At 37.3% G+C, this 18,986-nt stretch overlaps 1 protein-coding gene across 1 annotated transcript in view; it reads right to left on the bottom strand.

The window, feature by feature from the left end:
- PLCB2 (phospholipase C beta 2) overlaps positions 1-17,994 on the bottom strand; it is a 65,969-nt gene extending 47,975 nt beyond the window's left edge. The window contains exons 1-4 of the mRNA XM_058162109.1: positions 17,646-17,994; positions 11,019-11,096; positions 2,464-2,532; positions 379-519 (exon numbers count right to left, since the gene is read on the bottom strand). Coding sequence (XP_058018092.1) covers positions 379-519; positions 2,464-2,532; positions 11,019-11,096; positions 17,646-17,729 — 372 coding nt within the window. The 5' untranslated portion in view covers positions 17,730-17,994. The remainder of the gene's footprint in view (positions 1-378; positions 520-2,463; positions 2,533-11,018; positions 11,097-17,645) is intronic.
- Positions 17,995-18,986: the final 992 nt, after the last annotated feature.

Genomic DNA, 18,986 nt, shown 5'->3' with positions numbered 1-18,986 from the left:
GGCTAAAACATCACAAATATTTCAAGGCCATGAAGGGAACTCATAACTGAGTGGGGCTTTGAATATGAAAATAATCAGGCCTAGCATAAGCACAAAATCACACTGATATTATGTTTATTTAGCTTTTAATACAATCACATATCATTCCATTTTGTACATGGATATATTCTGTGAAATACTTTAGAGAGGAAAGACATACATATATAAAAAGACTCCAAAAACCTAATGTCCAAGCTGGTTCAAAACCAGTGTCCGCCATCTCTAATGCCAGCACTTGAAACAGAATGACAACCGTTCTCTCACATATGGCACTGTGTGGATATTTTGGTTAGGTTTTGCTTGCATTAACATCTGGAACTTTATTTTATTTTCTAATACCTTTCCAACATTTTGTTTATAAGAAACAAAATTGTGAAATGTGAGGTCCACCATATCAGGACCAGAAACCACAGTCAATATCTTGCGAAGAAAGTTGCTCTTTGGAAAATCCAATTTGAAAACTTCTCGTAGCTTGTGATTCTGCAAAGGATAGATATAGAAATTAATAAATAAAAGCACATGAAGAAGGAAAATTGAAAGGAGAAGTGAGGAGACTTGAGAAAATCTTGCTTTAAAATTCAAAATGGGATTGGGCTTTTTGAACACAAAAGAATATTTTAATGAAAATAATAGACTTTACTCAATATTTCCCCCTCTTTTTCTTTCTTAGTTATAGATGAGTTTAGCAAGCTGATTTTGGTTCTCGGGTGTATATTATTGCACATCTTTTCAAATCCCTAAAATGGCCATTAAATGCTATAACCAACACAGGGCTATTGAAGAAAAACTGTTTTCAATATTCTGCTTCTTTAATTTGCATTCAGTCAGCACGACATTTCGTTAGTATTTTGTTTCCCTTCATCTTGCTTCACAAGCTTGGCCCTGATAAGGCCAGAATCCTCAATATCTCTCCTAGTCTAGAAGTACAGGACGACCTCTAAGCAGATGTTTTAGCAAAGACAGTATCTATACTAGAATCTCGTCCATTTAATGGCTATTTTTCAAAATGCAGTTGCTGTTCAATATAGAGGAGCATTACAACTACTGGCCTTAAAATGAAACACGCCAATTGTTACTCTGGGAAAAGGAGGAAGTATTTGAACGTTTCCATTTTAATGCTGTTGTATCAGGAGGAGGATAGTTAAAGAAATACAAGAAATGCCACGTGAGTGAGTCACTTACCACTGTATTACAAAATGCTTACACAAATTGGTCCTTTATTTGGCACTAAGAAAGAAATATTGTAAAGCTGTGATCTTGTTGATGCTGCACTTTCAAGTGTTGTCAAGAATGCCCTGCTTCATTTGACCATGGGAGACTTTGGCTGTTGCCATTCAAACTGATCTTTTTTCTTTTCTGAACTCCTTTAAGTGTATGCAAACCCTAGCTTCCTAGCAATAGTGCACTTCTGTAGCCTATAACACACACACACACACAGAATGCACACACCAATTTTATGCCCAGAAGTTTCCTCCCTCCATGACAGGTCACAGTAGAAGCTTGACTCTTACTTCTAAAAATCAAATCATTTTCTCTCCTTCCCTTTCTTCAGCAATGTTGTGTTTCTTCATGGCACATAAAGGAGGCACAGCCATCTCAATCTTTTCTGTTAAAATTTGTTAGCATTCAGCTGTGCCAGACTGCTAGCAGAATTATTTTCAGATCTCTGAGAAATCAATTAGGAAACCTTCTCTGAACAGAGCTCCAAACAGAGAAGGTGTCAGGCCAAATTTGGAGAAATCACTCTCCACTATAGGACCTTTTGTGTAGCCTTTTTTGAGCTGGGGACAGTGGTGGGTTGCCCCCAGTTTTGACTGGTTCACAAGAACCAGTAGTAAAACCGGCAGGAGGCTCCACCCACTGATCCAGACGTCATCACGAAGCTTCTGCACATGCGTACGCAGCCCCATTGTGAACCGGTAGTAAAGGTAAGAAGAACCCACCAGTGGGCTGGGAGAATATAATGGGAAAGGAAAGATGCTGATGGAAAACCCTATTTTTTCTAGCCCAGCTGCAGGCACTTAAATCTATTTCTAAGATTGCTAAGATTTCAGACTGGAAGTTGTTTTTCCATATCATCTCAAATTGCACATGGCCTTTCATACTATGCACATTGTTACATAGGATGGGGGGGGAAATGTACTACTTTTTTTTGACTTGCTGATAGAACAGCATTGAGCAAAGGCATCCCGGGGAGATACGAAAAATGTCAAGTAAGTCACAACTGCACAATCAAAACCCTGTTTCTTTTTTCCTCTTGCGACAGTTTTGGGTATGAGTTTATTACAAAAGATGTAAGGACAGTTTTCCTTGATTTCTAAATTTCCAGTCAGCTCACCCGATTTTAGGAGCCAAAGTATCCTAAATTTGAAAGACACTAGGTTGGAGAAGACTTTTATGTATTACCGTATGTCATAAACTTACTTTAGGAATCTTTGCAAATTTCCCCACTCTAGTATCTCGGATGCTTGTAATATCCAAAAATTCAGTTTCCTGCAAAATAATAAAAAGTAGCATGCACAATTTTAGCATTTGTGAAAAACAAAAAATAAACCTCAAATCCAGATCATTTGCAGAAACTAGCATATTACTTAGCAACCTAATCATATTTGGCTCTGAGTTTCAGTGAACATGAATTAGTATACAGTATATTTTATCAGTTTTTCTACAGGTTTAACTCTAACAGATTCCACTAAAAGCAGATTCAAAGACTTTCTTTATCAGACTACTACACAAGAGTAAATTGTGGCATCCAAGCTAGAAAAAAATCAAATTGCTGTTCAATGGCTACAGCATATAAAAATCATTTTACGCAACATGTATTTCTTGGAAAGATGCCTAGATGCCTAGAAATACATTGCTCCAGTGACATCTTTTTACATCATATTACTAGAGAAATTATGAAAGAGTGCACTGCTGGACCTATTGGTTAGAATAATACAGATAGTCCTCAACTTACAACAGTTCATTTAGTGAGTGTTCAAAGTTACAATGGCCTGAAAGAAGTGACTTATGATCCATTTTCACGCCACCATTGCAGCATCCCCATGGTCACATGATCAAAATTCAGACGCCTGTCAACTGACTCTTATTTATGACAATTGCAATGTCCCAGGGTCATGTGATCACCTTTTGGACCTTCTGACATGCAAAGTCAATTTGGAAGCTAGATTCACTTAACAACCATGTTAACTAACTTAACAATTAGAGTGATTCACTTAACAACAGTGGCAAGGAAGGTCGTAAAACGTAAATTTTTTTTTTGCTTAGCAACAGAAATTTTGGGCTCAGTTGTAGTTCGTAAGTCGAGGACTACCTGTAGTACAATAATAAAATAAATCAAAATTGCAAAATATTATTGACAGTAAATTAACTGTAATGAATCAGTTCTGCTGGATTTCAAGTTATATGCCAGACAGAAGTTAGAGCCATACTGTCAGGCTTTTGAGATACTGTTATTATATCCTGCAATAGAGTACCAGTGGTCCTTGCAGAGTCTTGTTTCTGGTCTGGCCTATCTCAAAAGATTGACTTTTGCAAAGACTCTTGCTTGAGCACACTGCATATTGTACAATTTTCACTTTCTGACTATTGAAATTTGGCTCAGCCCTCCCCACCTTCTCTCTGAAGCAAAGTAGACCTCACTGCTCTGTGGTTCTTGCTGAGCAACAGCAAGGACAATGTCAGATCTGATAGCATTGCTGATCTTCATTCATTCAATTTAAAAAAACGTATGAGTCTTCATTTTATTATTTTGGTTTCTTGAAATTTTGCAGCAGCCAGAGCCAGAGGAACGAAGCTTAAAAATCTGCTTTAGGATTTTTGTTTCAAAGTGTTCACATTATATATCTACAGTGTTATCACAATTCTTCAGCTTGCTGAGCCCTAGCTATTTTAGGGGACAAATTACATATAATTTGCAAAGGAATATTAACACTTCTCAATTCTGTGTGCTTTTAAAAACAAAGGCAAATTTATACATTTCCTTCATCTGAAAGTAGATAAACTGTTGACTACCGGTAATCTTCCTTTGCAGATGGTTTGCTTTGTGTGTAAACAAGGATCTAGAAGCTAGTGAGATGGGGAAAATAAGGAAGTATTGGACCTTTGTGGTTCTAATAGAAGATTTCTGTAAAATTGTTGGTGCTCTCTAATCTTGGCTGGTTGCTTGTGGACATTTTATTACTAACTGGCTTGCACTAACAGAGTACCAAGAACTCCACAAAGCAAAGAAAATGTGCTGTTTAAATTTGGAAAGAGAAAATGGCTGGGAGACAATGGGTTGTTACATCTCCTAATACTTCGCTATTCAAAAAATCATCTTCAAAAGCTGGTTTCAGGGGTGGGATTAAAAAATTGTTACTACTGGTTCTGTGGGTGTGGCTTGGTGGGTGTGGCATGGCCTGGTGGGCATGGCCTGGCCCGGTGGACGTGGCTTGGTGGGTGTGGCAAGGGAAGGATACTGTAAAATCTCCATTCCCACCCACTCCAGGGGAAGGATACTGTAAAATCCCCATTCCTTCCCAATCAGCTGGGACCCGGGAGGCAGAGAATAGATGGGGCCAGGGCCAGACAGATGTGGTATTTACTGGTTCTCCAAACTACTCAGAATTTCCGCTACTGATTCTCCAGAACTAGCCTGATGTAGCTTTTGTACTATATGGAATATACCATATGTGGTAGGCATTAGTCTCCAAACCCACTCCATTAATGTCAAATTTGCACTTTTGTTAACATTTCCAAAAGCACTTTTGTTAAGCTTTTGTTAACATTTCCAAAAGCACTTATTTATTTATTTATTTTATTTATTTTGTCAAACACGTATTAGATAACAGATATAAGTATAAACATGATTATGAATACATGAAATGGATACTAATAAGGAATTGGGTTTTTTCTTTCTTGAGGCACACCTGACAGAAACATTAGGACAGGGACTGTAGGCATGCTGGTACACTGGTGTGCTTATGCACGCCCCTTCAGCCAGGCAGGGTTGTGAGGATACTAATTCTGGAGCATGATCTTCTGACTGAAAGTATCCAATCCCAATCCATCTCAATTCTCTTATATTACAATATCAAGATTTTGTCAATGGATTCTCTTCCATTAATCAATTGTCAGTTCATTTCATTTCATCTTTCATGCTTCTTATGTCTCATGTTCTCACTGTAATTCTGAACATACAGCTTTGGATTTTCTTTTCCTGCACTTCAACATCAGTTGTTAGGTAGCCCAAAAATTTTAATCTAGCAATGCCAGAAACACCTTGAGTAGCTAATTAGCTGCATTGGTTGCCGGTATGCTGCTAAGTGCAATTCAAGGTGTTGATTCTCAACTTTAAGGCTCTTTATGATTATGAATTATTACTTGCAGGGTTGCTTCTACCCAGTAATATCTAACTATCCAATCCAGTCAATGAGGATGTGAATGCTGCTTCAGGTCCCATTGGCCAAAGAATGCCACTTGGTGGAATCTAGATGTACTTTTGGAACATTCTCCCTTCAGCGATGCTAGCCTTGATTTTGCATTGCTGGCCTTTCATAAGATCCAAAAGACCTAATTATGTGCCCAGGCCTAGGGCCCCAAATGCATGTAGGGCCCCCCTTCTTGCTTGTATAAGTGATCTGGGTTTGCTGTTTCTCAGCTACTTTGTATTTTAACTTTTGTAATGCTTTTGATTTTATTTTAATTCTAATCACTGCCCAGACTCATTTGTTGAGACAGGTGGCCATATAAATAGAATAAATAAACCAAGTTATATTTTTTGCTAGCTGAACTGAATGTCATATGTGCTTGCTCTGATCCGGGTGTGAGGATTTACTAGGAGTGTGCTGGATGAAAACTAAACTGAAAATTGCACAGTAATTTTCCAACCTTTACAATATAATGATACTGATTCCCAAATAGATACATTTGGCATTAAAGACAAATCTATACGTTTCCTTCATCTGAGAGCAGATAAGCTGCTGACTAATCCTCCTTTGCAGATGGTTTACACTGTGTATAAACCGGGATCTAGAACAGGGTTGTCAAACTCAATTTCATTGAGGGTTGTGTTTGACCTGGGAGGGCTGGGTGTGTGTGTGCATGGGACATACCAGGGTGTGGCCATGGTGGGCATGGCACAGAACTCGTGTCAGAGGCACCTGTGGTGGCCAAGTGCTAAGTCAGGAATTCCCTAAGACCCTCACTCACTCTCATTATAATTTCCTTCCTTCCTTCCTTCCTTCCTTCCTTCCTTCCTTCCTTCCTTCCTTCCTTCCTTCCTTCCTTCCTTCCCTTTTCTTCTTTTTCCTTCTTTCTTCTCTTTTCTTCTTCCTTCCCCTCTTTCCTTCTTTTTCTTTCCTTGCTCTCTTCCCATCTTTCCTTCTTTTTCTCTATCTTTCCTCTTTCCCTTTCTCCTTTCCTGTTCCTTCTTGCATGCTCAAATGCAAAAGGGGAAACACTTCTCCTTTTTTTTGTTTTTTGTTTGTTTTGATAGCCCTCTGCCAGTGAAAACACATGCCCCCCCTCCCCACAGCTCCATTTTCACTAGCAGAGGCACTGTGGGCTAGTCCTTTACTGTTTCCAGGCTGGCCTCACGGGCCAGATCTAAGCACCCAGTAGGCCGGATCAGGGCCCTGGGTCTTTAGTTTGATATCTCTGATCTAGAAGATAGTGAGATGGGGAAAACAAAGAAGCATTGCCCACTTGTGGTTCCAACAGAAGAGAGTTTTATTTTATTTCTAGAGTTGTAGTTGTGAGTTCAAAATACAAAACTGCACCTCTTTTAATTTTTATTTTTTTTAAACAGAACTAGCAAACATTTTATACCGCTAAAGAGTTTGGAGAGGCAGCTGGAGGCAGCTACATCATAGGGGCAGCTGTAAAACAGGGACGTGTTGCAAAAAGCAGCAAAACCAAAACCAAAACCAACAACAACAACAAGATTCATGACCATCTAAAGAGATAAGATAATGTAACTATGACCGGGACCTAAAATTATCCAGGTGTCCAAACAAAATATTAAGAGAAATGAACATTCAGGTGGATCTGTTCCAGAATTTTATTTTGCTATTCCAAGATTTAATGCTTTTCCAGCTCCCACTATATGCCCAACAAATAGTGCATACTTCACATGTGGACTAATTCTCAAGTGTTAGTTATTGCAGAGAAGGAAGTCACTGCAAACCACAGTCTCTGATTTTCTGCTAGAAAGCAGTAGTAAGCAAGCAAAATATTATGCAAATTTGACAGCTCTGTTTTTGTGCAGTTTTTCTTTGAACTGCGAAATAATTGAATCCCTTTCCTATGTATTATTGCTGGTCCAGCACAGTTATTATCTAATCACCACATCTCAAACAGATATCTTTTTCTTTTTTCGTTATATCTGTGGCTCTCTCTGGTTCACATCTTCAAACCACGTCTTTTGTTTTGCTTCCTTTTTAAAAAATATATTTTTAAAATATAGAATACAAACAAATGCAACAAAAATGAAAGATACTGAGAATATAGTGCAAAAGGAAAATATATTACAGTAGTGAAAATAAACTAAATATGACCAGAAAACCCTTTATTAACAGAAAACCCCCACATAATAACTACTTAAGCCTAGTGTTAAATCCAGACCATAGAGAAACATATTGCATCAATTTCTTATATTTAATACATGCATATTTAAATAAAAAACAAAAGCAATAAACTCATACCCAGGATCCATTCCTTAAAATCAGAATGGTAAGTTTTTTTCAAGTTATGTAAAATTATCTTCTTTGCTGGCCCCTAGATCTGATACTGCAAAGCTCTTCATGAGATAAAAGTCTCATGTTTTAAGAGTATAGTTTAAGATCCTAAATGGCAATATTTATTCCCAAAATTGAATTGCTGTATGGAGTAATGTGAAACAAAAATAAGGCTATAGCTAGAGAAGAGAAGACCACATAGTTAAAAAGTTGATGCTTTCCAGTTAAGTCTGCATCTCTCAGGGATCCTAAAATTTCAGGTACCCCCGTGGGTGCTAGAACATTCAGATCATGCTATTTAATGCACATTTCAATTGCTAAGCAAATAATACAGGTAAGTCATATTTAATATGCAATCTCTCATTATCCTTAAAACAGAAATTAATAATCAACTGATTTAAAGTGTTGACCCCTTTTTTAGCCCAAGAATCCCAGTAAAATATCTTCCTTGCTATTTTCACACGTGGGTTAATTACATAGTGTCAAAGCCTTATGCAATTTTTGGATCATAACATAATCTTTTATGCATTAAATTTTTTAAAAAATGTGCTTGGCATTTTTCAAGGCTGAAAGTCAAAATCCCTATTAAGTATACCTGGTCCCTGCCAAGAAGTGTTACGTGCTTGCTATCCAAATAGGCCCAGAGAGAAGAATAATCATCTTCTTCCAACACATGCAGAAATTAAAATAAAACCCCAGTGATGTAGTTGAAAATCTAGTATGTTAAAGTTGCTATCATCATAACGTAACCTCAATTTAGATAAGCCTATTCAAGGGGCTTTAGCTTTCCATAAATATTTTCTCATCAACTTATTTATCTGTGTAAAATATCTAGTATGAATTAACATTGGAAATTTGGAATCCCCCTAGAACAGAGCTGTCAATCTCCCGACCCATGGGCTGGATGTGTCACGTGCTGGCCATGCCCATGCCCAGTTTAACAAAGGGGGGGAAGTCCCGATATGTCATGTGACGCTGCCGTGACGACGTGAGTTTGACACCCCTGCCCTAGAATATACATTTATCTATGTAATATCCATTTTTATAACATTAATCTTGCCCAAAGACTTAATGGGAATGTTAACCATTAACTTATCTATTAAAATTGTATCTATACATTTGGATATATTTGAGGCAATGGCAAATCACTTCTGAAAAACCTTAGCAAGAAAACTGCAGGGATTTACCTAGACAATCTCCAAGAATTGGACATGATTCAATGGAAGAAAATAAAATAACATATTTGATATACTTTGAGAAAGATATAGAGGTAGCTGTCAACTTAAACCATGTGTTTAATGACTGTCAATGTTATGACTGCCTCTGGAAAAGTGATTTATGACCTGTTTTTGAAGTTATAACCATCACAAATTCCAACTTCAATTGTGTTGTATGTTGAGGGCTAAATGTAAACATATGTATTTTATTAGAGTCAGTGGATATTATATACAAATATTATAGTAAATTCCAAAAATAATGAATTAAATGTGTTCCAGTCATTAATATAACCACAATATAAACCACAATGCTATACATTTTGTTGACAACATTGCATGATTATCAAGAACAGCTATAATATAATCAGTACATAAGAAAATTTATATTCAGTATCAAGTGCAACTACACTTTTATTTTCTGGAGACAAATAAGAAAAGCCAATGGTTCAAAAACCAGATTAAAGATTAAGAAACATAGGCGATATCCTTGCCAAGTGCCACATTGTAACTTCATAGTTTGAAAGATGAATGCATTTGTAAAACTCTTGCCACTGGGTGCAAATATGTAGTTATAACCCAGTACATAAAAGATAGTGGAAGTCCATATCTTCCTAGAAAACATGTTATAAATTCAGCCTGAACCATGTCAAAGGCCCTTCCAACACCCAATAAAATTAGAACAGCTGATTCCAAAGTATCGAGCATGATATCTATAATAAGCAGATGCTTATCTGTTTTTTTATAAATCCAGAATAAGATGGTTAAATTACAAATGGTATTATTTTCTGAAACCTGTCTAGTGTTTAGTGTCCGCATTACGCAAGGATATTAGTCCATTCCTTGTAATCCTGTGGGGTCTTTCTTAGGTTTTAATATTACTGTAATATAAGCCTCATAAAACCATACAGAGAATTTAGTAGTATTAAATGATTGACTATAGGCCTCCACCAATATCAGTTCCAATAAGACTGTAAGAATTCTGGACTATGCAACTGAAACACCATCTGTTTCACAGTTCTCAGTTTCATAGATTACAACATTTCTGAGATTTCTTGTAATTTTTATTTTTCCTATCTAAAAAACTTTTCCATTTCAATATTTCCCATGAAATTGTTATTTCCTTGCTTTTTAGTTAAGGGTTGCTTACTTGATGTACTTGAATATAAATATAATATAATTAAGAATATAATAAAACTGATAATTGATAGATCCTGGGCCTCAAAATAACTGTCCAATTTCATTATTTTTGTTGTATCAAATGATAATGCCAAAAATTTACAGCTTCTCCAGATTACCAATAGTTCTGGCTGAAACATTTCAGGGTATTCAAATTTTTCTGAGCATAGAATCCCTCTAAATTTTGTTGTTTTAAATGTTTGATGTGAGTTGTCTGTGTTGTTTCTAGCATATAACAAAAATGAATTTTTAAGCTTATTTTCTAATTGTTCAAAATTAGAGTCTCCAAATCTCCTTTTTGCTAAGATGAAAGCAACAATGGGTCTCCTGATAGATATCTTAAGCTTATTGCAGTCACTTAACATCTTGGTAGAACTCCAATTTATTTATTTTTTGATTTCAATTATTCTGCAAAATGTTAATCTCTTAAGGGACAAATGTTAAAATGCCATCTAAAATTAGCTGAACTGATATTGCTAAAATTCACAGTCAGAGTCCCTAGAGTATGGTCTGTGATTGTAACAAAGCTTACTGATCCACCAAAACAGAAGAACTAAAAATAATCTAATTCAAAGCAATTTTAATGTGCTTATTTAAAAAAAGTTTTCTACATTTTGGATTGTAACAGTGCCAAATATTTTTAGTATATATGCTTTACAATGCCTTCCAATTTTAAGAATAAATATTTTTTTTTTCTATCTGAGGATCTTAAAGTAAAATCTCCAGCACAGATTATACAGTCTGCTGATGATTTTCAGATCATAGTTTAGAGAACAGCTATGATATATGTTAGGAGTGTGATTTGTTTCTGAAAACATTTACTATATATCATGGTATACCATGGTTTCTGGCGGTCAGGACCTACCTTATTTTGAAAAGTCCAATACAAATAAAATCCCTTTGGATCCACTCGTAGAATGACAGGGTGTGCATTTGCAGATTCCTGGGCGGAAAAAAATGAAAAGTTCAAAAATCTTAATTTATACATTTTTTTATTGAGATAAGAAACAAAGAAAATGAATACAGATAGTCCTCAACTGACAACCATTCATTTAGTGACCATTCAAAGTTACAGCGGCACTGAAAAAGTGACATGTCTGTTTTTCACACTTACCATTGTTGCAGCATCCCCATAGTCATGTGATCAAAATTCAGAGAGCTCAAAATGTAATCATGGGGGCCCCTGACTGTCAGAACTCTGAATCCAGGTCATATGTAGCCCCCAGGTGCGTCCATCATAACTTCAAATGGGCGCTAACCAACCAGTTATAGGTGGAGGATTTCCAGTACCACTGAGGTGAGTTCCTGACCTGTTCCATGTTAACAACTTTATTGAGCATTATCTGAAACTCTGAATTTTTCTTAATTCAGAATATACTTTTCATAGGTACATAGGTATTGTCATTGTACCATATAATACAGTGATGGTGAACCTTTTTGGTATCGAGTGCCTGTTATGTCTTTGGGGATACGACCTGAGAAAAGCAGGCCTGTTGCTAGCCGCCGCTGATTGGTTGAGGCGTGGCTAGCTAAAAGAGCGGGAGACAGGGTTTGTTCTGATTGGTTCCCCGACGTGGCAGCCAGTTTTTTGTTAAGCAGCTGTCACACGAAGGGAGTAGTTGTTCTGTCAGGATTTCTCTAAGTTCGTTCGTTACAGTTGTTGTTGTGAACTTTCATCAATAAACAAGTTATTGCTGACCAAGCCTCAGACCTTACTTGGTTGTTCTAAGTACAGAACAGTGCCCAAAATGGAAACCCCAAGACCAGGTGGCCAGTGCACATGCGCACACTGGCCACTTCATCTTCAATGTGCTGGAGCACCAGAAGTGCCAGAAACTCATACACCAGAGTGCTGGAAACCCAAAGACCAGGTGGTCAGTGTGCATGCGCACTGACCAGCTGGTCTTTGGGTTTCTGCCGCTCCAGTGCATGTGAAGACTAGTTGGCTGGTGTGCGCCAGAAACCAGAAGAGCAGCTGGCGATGGCGGGCATATCCACAGAGAAGACTCCGCGTGCCACCTCTGGCACATGTGCCATAGGTTCACCATCACAGATATAGTATAAATACAATGAGGAGATTTGCACTGATCTGTTCCAATATGAAAGGCTGAGATAGCATTTCATCCAAAGAAAAATTTACAGTGGACATTTGCAAAAGATAGGATTGTTCCAACAGCTTATGTCCAAGTGATAGCTTGCTCCAATTCGAACCTAAGCAATAAAACCCAAACTGGTTTCTATAAAGAACCAACAGAACTAGACCAGATATTACTAGGGACAGATGAAAAATTAATTTAAAAAAAATTATAGCTACTTATTTAGTATTAAAATGGAAGAAGAGCAAGTGAAAGAAACAATGATAAGATGGGCTAAAATTTTTGGTCACTCAATAGAATTAGACAAATGCCAGAAACTGTGGGATAGAAACTGTAAATTAACAATGTCAATGGCCTATAAGAAAAATCTTTACAAAATGTTTTATAGTTGGCATTTACCACCAGCAAGGTTAGCTAAGATATTTGAAAACTTATCAGCTAAATGTTGGAAGTGTAATCAGACACCAGGTTCATAATGTTGTAAATGTTGTACCTTGATGAATTTATGTACACTGAGAGCATATGCACCAAGACAAATTCCTTGTGTGTCCAATCACACTTGGCCAATAAAAAATTCTATTCTATTCTATTCTATTCTATTCTATTCTATTCTATTCTATTCTATTCTATTCTATTCTAATGAAATCAATAAAATTTACTTGGACTTAATTTAATGAAATCAATAATTTACTTGGACTTCAATAAAGCATTTGATAAAGTAGACCATAACCTACTACTAGATAAAGTAGAAAAATGTGGGTTAGACAGCACCACCACCAGATGGATTCGTAACTGGCTGACCAACCGCACTCAACGTGTAGTCCTCAATGAAACTACATCCACATGCAGGGAAGTATGCAGTGGAGTACCCCAAGGCTCTGTTTTAGGCCCAGTACTCTTCAACATCTTCATCAATGACTTGGACGAGGGGATAGATGGGGAACTCATCAAATTTGCAGATGACACCAAGCTGGCAGGAATAGCCAACACTCCAGAAGATAGGCTCAAGTTACAGAAGGATCTTGACAGACTTGAACATTGGGCGCTATCTAACAAAATGAAATTCAACAGTGAAAAAAGTAAGGTTCTACATTTAGGCCAAAAAAACAAAATGCACAGGTACCGTATATGTGGTACCTTGCTCAATAGTAGTAACTGTGAGAGGGATCTTGGAGTCCTAGTGGACAACCATTTAGATATGAGCCAGCAGTGTGCAGCAGCTGGCAAAAAAGCCAACACAGTGCTGGGCTGCATAAACAGAGGGATAAAATCAAGATCATGTGAAGTGTTAATACCACTTTATAATGCCTTGGTAAGGCCACACTTGGAATATTGCATTCAGTTTTGGTTGCCGCGATGTAAAAAAGATGCTGAGACTCTAGAAAGAGTGCAGAGAACAGCAACAAAGATGATTAGGGGACTGGAGGATAAAACATATGAAGAACGGTTGCAGGAACTGGGTATGTCTAGTTTAATAAAAAGAAGGACTAGGGGAGACATGATAGCTGTGTTCCAATATCTCAGGGGTTGCCACAAAGAAAAGGGAGTTGGGCTGTTCTCCAAAGCACCTGAGGGTAGAACAAGAAGCAATGGGTGTAAACTGATCAAGGAAAGAAGCAACTTAGAACTAAGGAGAAATTTCCTGACAGTTAGAACAATTAATAAGTGGAACGACTTGCCTTCAGAAGTTGTGAATGCTCCAACACTGGAAATTTTTAAGAAAATGTTGGATAACCATCTGTCTGAGATGGTGTAGGGCTTCCTGCCTGGGCAGGGGGTTGGACTAGAAGGCCTCCAAGGTCCCTTCCAACTCTGTTGTTATTATTATTATTAAAATGTTTGCAAAACTGATCCATGATGGGGTAACAAATAACCTAGCTAATTTCGATGCACTTGTTCCCAATTTGGATACTGCTACTGGTAGCAATTTTAATAAAATATCTAAAACAGATATAAATAGAGATAGAGAGATAAAATATACTGATTCAGCTTTCTCATTATTGAGCAATGATAATTCTCAAGAAGCTTGAAGAAAAAAAGGAGATGCTATATTTAGTCACGTTCTTGTATACTGCACGCATTTTCTTGATTATCAAGTGTAGCCATTTAATCATTTTAGAATAGAGTGTTTCTGTTTAGAAGAAGGCAGCTCTCTGCTTTTAAGAATGTATTCTTGATTTCAAGGGCTGTTCAGTCTGAGTCAAGTTTATTGATAGGAAAGCATTAAGATGGAAGAGCAAACATTGAGAAGTTGCCATCCACAGTCATAACACATTGGAACATCCAGCACTTGAACACACTCTTTTCCTATTATGATAAGATGGGCTGTATTTCTGTACAAATTATAATCATCATTTCTAAAATTACATCTTTACACTCCTTCAGCAGATGTAGCCTTTGTACAAGTCTGCCCTCTTCTGCCCTCTTTCATGACTTTAGTGGAAAGTACGCTAAGGACAACCATGCCAGAATTTAACAATCTTATGTAATGCACCGGGTGTGGGGGGTGGGGAGAAAGTGAGCAGTAAGTAAAGGAAATAAAAGGCAGGAGATAAGAGAAAAGGAAACTTAGCTAAATCTAGTTTACACAAAAACATTCATTATAGCTTCTCCAAGTTTTCTATCCTTGCCTTTAGCATTTTGTCATATCTAAACATCAATTCATATTTGTGTGTGTCTATGTGTAATTTACATTTCTTGTGATTTTTTTTTGGACTCCATCCAACCATAACATTCTTGGTCTTCCTACCAACTCGCTCTCCTATCTTGTATTTCTTTTGCATTCAGTCATCCCTGCTATCAACATTATCTATACATTAATGATCTTTGTGACCATATCTCAAGTAATTGTGTTCTCTTTGCTGACGATGTCAAACTATTTAACACCACAGACAACACTTCAAAATGACCTTGACCATCTAACCGCTTGGTCTAAAAATTGGCAGCTCCAAATTTCAACCAGCAAATGCTCAGTCTTACATATAGGAAAAAAGAACCCTAAAACTAAGTACATACTAGATGGACATTACCTTACAGACAACCCCCATCCCGTTAAAGACCTTGGAGTTTTCATGTCAAATGATCTAAGTGCCAAAGCCCACTCCAACTACATAGCAAAAAAAGTTCTAAGAGTTGTAAACCTAATTTTTTTTGTTTGTTTGTTTGTTTACATTTATACCCCGCCCTTCTCCGAAGACTTAGGGCGGCTTACAGTGTATAAGGCAATAGTCAATTTTGCGTAGCTTCTTTTCCAAAAACACCACACTACTAACCAGAGCATATAAAACATTTGCTAGACCAATTCTAGAATACAGCTCACCTGTTTGGAACCCTCACCACATCTCTGACATCAATACAATTGAACGTGTCCAGAAATATTTTACAAGAAGAGTTCTCCAGTCCTCTGAAAACAACAAAATACCTTATCCCACCAGACTTGAAATCCTAGGCTTAGAAAACTTGGAACTCTGTCGCCTTCGACAAGACCTAAGTTTAACTCACAGAATCATCTATTGTAATGTCCTTCCTGTCAAAGACTACTTCAGCTTTAATTGCAATAATACAAGGGCAACCAATAGATTTAAACTTAATGTAAACCGCTCTAATCTAGATTGCAGAAAATATGACTTCTGCAACAGAATCATCAGTGCTTGGAATATCTTACCTGACTCTGTGGTCTCTTCCCATAATCCTAAAAGCTTTAACCAAAAACTTTCTACTATTGACCTCACCCCATTCCTAAGAGGACCATAAGGGGCGTGCATAAGCGCACAAACGTGCCTACCGTTCCTGTCCTATTGTTTTTCTTTTCTCCTTCCTAAATATGTTTATATGTGTATATATTATATAATCTTTTTGTATGACGTTGTGACAAAATAAAAAAAATAAAAAAAATAAAATAAATTATCAAACATTTATTACTTGCCAGAGACCATCTACTGCTCACGATCATTCTACAAATATTGCATGTCTTAAAACTTCTCCAGCCATTTTCCCCCCATCTTTAGACAACATTCTACCAATATATACAGATTCATCAACTAGCTAATTCTTCGTTACAGGTGTATAACATTAAAACATTTACCATTACATGGCTATTCCTTATCCAAGCCATCCTTTTCATTGCATTATGCAATCTGTACATTGCAAAGCATTTGGGGTCTCAGCCAGCAAAACGACATAGTCTTCAAAAAAGGCACACACACATTCACATTTGTAACAAGCATATGTCTAATGTCCACACATGCATTCCTTATATTTTTATTTATTCATGCATACATTAAACAACCGAGATTCCATCCCCTTTTCTATTCCCTGTATAGTGTTGAACAATTCACTAAGCATTCTATTTATTATCATGGATGCTTCACTTCCTTGCTGCTTTGTGTTACTCGACAGCTAACCTATCAAACTATGAAGAGTATGTGACTGGTAGAAAATATTGATAATTTATTACCCTTTTGGGAATGTGTATTAAAGTACACTGATAGATTCATGGGAATATGTTTAAATGTTGAAGATGTGGATGTAATATTGACTAATTTACCAAAATACTGGGATTTGATTGTTTATCAAGTCTGAAGAGTGAGGAGGCAAAGAGAACTATATTAAGAAATTGGAAAATTTACTATATATTATTCCAGATTCCAACAAATGATTGTTGGATATATGTGGTCTATTTGTTTTGCAAAAGGCAATATTTTTTACTAATCAAAGGATGCGGCAATACACTTTTTCTTATTGATGTTTTTTGCAAAATGAACATTCTACAACCTTGGAATCTGCAGAAATACAAAGAGCCACAATGAATTCCTTGTTGACTAACAGGTAATGGTTATTACCATTTAAACATAGTGTTTTTTCCATTTCACCTAAAGCATGATGGATATCAATGCGATCCTTTTGTGCTTTCTGCCAAATTTTGTGAAGTATTTGAAAACTGCAGTTCATCTTAATTTTACAAGTTGTATTATTAAGGAACTAGTAAATTGGGATGCTGAGTAATACACATGACCATAGATTGATATGACCACATCTCAGTAAATATTACATATAAAGAAATTTATTTATTAACAGGCCTCCACCAAAAATCTCTTAATCTCTCTGTCAGGGTGATACGAAAGGAAGCAATTCATCAATCCAGGGATAAATTTGTAGTGAACTGTGTATCATCTCAGTCCCTTTCTAGGGGCTATTAAAGGGCCTGCTGCTCTGCCTTCCTGAAACAGGCAAAATTGGAACCAGAGATTGTCCTCAATTTGCTAAGACATAAAGCCACCTTAACCCACAACCTTGGATGTTCATTAAACCACGTATGTGTAACACCAGGAATCCAGAGCCTCCAAGTGGTTTTTCTCCCATGTCCATATCAAAGTGAGAATTGCCATGGTACTTACGTCATCCCATTTGATAAAGCGTTCACCTTCAGTCATGTACTCCTTCACCTTAGGAGGGGTCAGGATAGGAGTAAGCACTGACATTCTGGCATTCCACCACCCCCAAGGTTGGTCTGGGAGGTGTCTCTCTTCTCTTCCTCTGTCTCCTTTCTGCTTTTTGGAGCTTCTCCTCACATGGTGCTCACTGTTATTTCAGGATATGCTTTATAGGCAGGGAAAATGCTTCAGTGGCTTCCAGAGACAAACGTTGAGCTCCTGATCTGCATAGGCAAATGATGGGCTTTCTAAAGCACAGGTAAACGCTGAAAAATCCAGAAACGGCAGGCTAGGTAGACAGACGTGATCAACAGGAACCATCAACTGCAGAAAAGAAACCAACTAGGCTAACGAGGGTTTCCTGCTCTCAACTTCCTCATTGAAGCTTCTGCTTCTCTCTTCAGCAATGCAGAAATTATTTCAACATTCCTTTCCTTTCTGAGACTTCTTATTTATTTCTCAAAGTTAAACATTATGGCAGGGAATTCGAACAGCTCTTCTCAGTACTCAGGGAATTAGGGAATTTGTAGGTCCAATATATCCAGAGAGTATGACATTGAAAAAAGCCAAGATGCTTGGTTAACTGGCTGCTCTGTTTTTTTGTTTTTTTTTTGAGAAACTGAGTCATCATTGTTCCCTTCCTTTATTAACTGTGGCCACAAAGTGTGGCTACTGCTTGCCTATTCAGTGTTTCTCAAACTTGGCAACTTTAAGATGTGTGGACCTCAATTCCCAGAATTCCCAGGCCAGCATGACTGGCTGAAGAATTATAAGTGTTGAAAGTCAACATCTTTTAAAATTGCTAAGTTTGAGAAACATTATAGCAATAGCACTTAGACTTATATACCACTCCATAGTGCTTTATAGCACTCCCAGATTATTTACAGTGGATTACAGAGTCAGTATATTGTCCCCAATAATCTGAGACCTCATTTTACGGACTTCGGAAGAATGGAAGGCTGAGTCAACCTTGAGTCCCTTAGGATCAAATTCCAGGCTGTGAGCAGAGTTAGAACACAATACTGCATTCTAACCACTGTGCCACCATGGCTCCTCACTATATTAAATGAAGAGAAGAACGTCCAAAATCCCTATACTCCATATCAGGGGTGAAACGCTACCTGTTTGCTCCGGTTCAGGCGAATCGGTAGTGATAAAAACTACTGGTTCAGGCAAATCAGTAATTAAAAAATGCTAACAGTTCACCCGAACCAGTAGTTTAAAAAAGCTACCGGTTCGGGTGAACTGGTAGTTAACTATCGATTTGGTCGAACCGGTAGTTAAAAAAAGCTTCTGGTTCCTCCG

This window comes from Ahaetulla prasina, chromosome 1, assembly GCF_028640845.1.
Source record: "Ahaetulla prasina isolate Xishuangbanna chromosome 1, ASM2864084v1, whole genome shotgun sequence".
Lineage (NCBI taxonomy): Eukaryota > Metazoa > Chordata > Lepidosauria > Squamata > Colubridae > Ahaetulla > Ahaetulla prasina.
Note: the sequence above shows the minus strand (reverse complement) of the source record. Positions and strands in the feature narration are given on the sequence as shown.